Genomic DNA, 2,572 nt, shown 5'->3' on the forward strand with positions numbered 1-2,572 from the left:
TGATATCATACTAGCTGACTTTCGTCGACAGTCAGTCTTACGGTCAGCCTACCTTGTGATAATGTGTTGTGCACGCTATTAATGCGATTATCAGTGGGCGCTGATCGAGCTATCGCGACCACCCGATGTCCAAACCAGCCTCAGAGGGAACTGCTTGCGTTTAATGCCGATCCGACATATGACCAATTAAAGGCCGATCTTCCATACTTAGATGTGGTTGTCCATGAAACTCTACGACTCCATACTCCCAGTGGGCGAGCTCACTCGTCTTGTGAGTGTGTATGTTTACATCTAAACAGACACTTACAATAGGTCTACAGGCAGCGGCAGATGAATCATTCCCTTGAGCGAACCTGTGCACACGGAGTCTGGGGAAATGACGAACAGTATATATATAGGGAAAGGGACATTGATCACGATACCAGTCGCAGCGATCAATCGCTCTTCGGCCATCTGGGGACCCGACGCAAAGGAATTTAAGCCTGCTCGTTGGCTAGCTGAAGACGGCATCAGTGGGAAGGCCAACGAAGTCCAGGTCATAGGCATCTGCTGACATTCGTCGACGGCCTAGGACGTGTCTGGAAAAGAATTTGCAATCACGGATTCAAGGTGAGTGAATCCAATCAGCTAGTTTGGACGTTACTCACTGCGATATAGGCGGTTTTATCGGTTCTGGTGAAGAACTTCGTGTTTGAGATGCGGGATGGACCTGATACTCCAATCGAAGTTGCGAATGGACTTTTACCCCGTCCGCGGGTTGTTGGAGAAGATGGTATTGGGGTACCTTTGAGAGTTCGTCGGTATGAATGATTGGTTGCGCTGCACTAGCAAGTTTACTGTGTTTTCCATGACTTACTCCCCGCTCGAATTGTTGTATTCAGATCAGAAGAGGTATGTGCGTCCTAGCACTGTAATGCAAAAATGTACCAAGTTGTAATAGAAAGTATTTGGTCAAGTTGTTTCATCATCCTTCCGTCGAGGCGATTCCCAATAGGATACGAGACTTGCACTTCGTGCATGTTCGTTTGTGAGTGGATGATTCAGAACCCAAGTTAGTAAATACCCGCCCGTCTGACAGCTGATTCACGATACTTGTGTGCTTACACTTCCCGTGTCTTACTATGCTTATGTTCATGCAACTACGAGTCAGCCGCCTGCTTTGATGCCGCCGCAGTCAGAGAAAACCACCACCATCACTGGTAGCCACGGCAGTACTGCTGCTCGTGTGCTCAAGGTACGTGATGAACTATCAACCTCGTGATCCTTCAGATGTATCTTTGGAGGAGCCAGTCCTGGGATGCAAGTTTGTCGCGAGTATCAACAGCTTATAAGCTCCATCATTTGAATATCTTAATTCTCACCCTGCCATCTCCCCATCCTCGTTGCACCCACCGAACGTGATATACGCACCCTCAATTCATGTCTTTCTACGCCGACGCCCCACCCTCTTATTCCACAACATCATTGTCAGTTCCTCCCAAATTACGACGTGTCAAACTTCGCAGGCATCAAGACCCCTGTATTATCTTCTCCAACTACGATCGTTCCTACAATGATCAGTACACCTTTGGAGCGGAAATGAAGACACCGTTACGCCGAACCCTACTATTTTTTTGTTGGAAAGGATAAAGTGGACCACGGAAGTTGTCAATAGTATGCACCACCCAATGACTACGATTTGCGACCAATGACTCCGGACCTGTGCGTTGACTCAGACGCACGTAGTAACTGTATTATGAACACCCTCCCAACAGCTTCGTGAGTCGCAATTCACTTCTCCTAGTCATATACAAAGATCCACATTGTCACACTTTTTTTTTTTGATCCTTGTTTATTGTCCTCTGGGGCGGGGCCCTATGGTGGACACTACGTACGGTACCTATGCTATTCTATTGTATGTGCTTTGTCCTTGGTGTGTCGATGCTCTGCAATGTCCGTGCTAAGGCAGGGACAGTGACGCCGTCTTAAGGCATAAGGTTAGTGGTACATGGTATTTTGGAATTTTCCTCTTTCCTTCCCTTGTTCTTCTTTCCTCTTCTCTGACTGTTACTTCTTTTCTGGTGGGGTGACATTGCTGAATATCTGTTCTAGTCTCTTGGTGTGTGTGATGTACTTGAGTGTTGCTCTGATTCCTTTGCCTTCGCTCAGCAGGTACTTGACATTGAGCTGCCATGGTCCCACTTCCATGCCTAGCATGGTGCATTGTCTAGCATATCTGGGGCATGTCATCAGGAAGTGGTGAACAGTCTCTTCGTGTGTTTGGCATCCTGGGCATATTGTGGTTGGCATTCTAGCTATGCAGTGGAGATGTTTATTGAGTGTGACATGTCCTGTCCATAGTTGAAACACTAGTGAGCTGTGCTTCCTGGGTAAGTCTTTGATTTTGCTTGCAAACTTCTTGGATGGGACTGTTTGGTCGATGGTTTGCAGGTGAGCATAGCAGGGGGATTCTTTCATGATGGTGGTGGCCTCCATCTTTACTTTGCTGTGGAATTGTTGCTTTAACATGGCTTTGCTGAGCGGGAGTGTTCTTATTGTTCTGTTTCTGGTCAGGAGTGATGCCGGGAGCTTG

At 47.3% G+C, this 2,572-nt stretch overlaps 1 protein-coding gene across 1 annotated transcript; it reads left to right on the plus strand.

Moving 5' to 3' along the window:
• Window positions 1-1,582, plus strand: BJ212DRAFT_1517715 (cytochrome P450; the record flags this gene model as incomplete). The annotated part of the gene is made up of 7 exons (XM_041341686.1): window positions 1-271; window positions 399-535; window positions 658-800; window positions 882-891; window positions 995-1,027; window positions 1,175-1,234; window positions 1,472-1,582. Exons 1-7 carry the CDS (start codon window positions 82-84, stop codon window positions 1,580-1,582), a joined length of 684 nt encoding a protein of 227 aa, XP_041185382.1. The 5' UTR covers window positions 1-81.
• Between the last annotated feature and the right edge of the window lie 990 nt (window positions 1,583-2,572).

Source organism: Suillus subaureus (genome assembly GCF_016647635.1).
Source record: "Suillus subaureus strain MN1 chromosome Unknown BJ212scaffold_246, whole genome shotgun sequence".
In the NCBI taxonomy this organism is placed as follows: Eukaryota; Fungi; Basidiomycota; class Agaricomycetes; order Boletales; family Suillaceae; genus Suillus; species Suillus subaureus.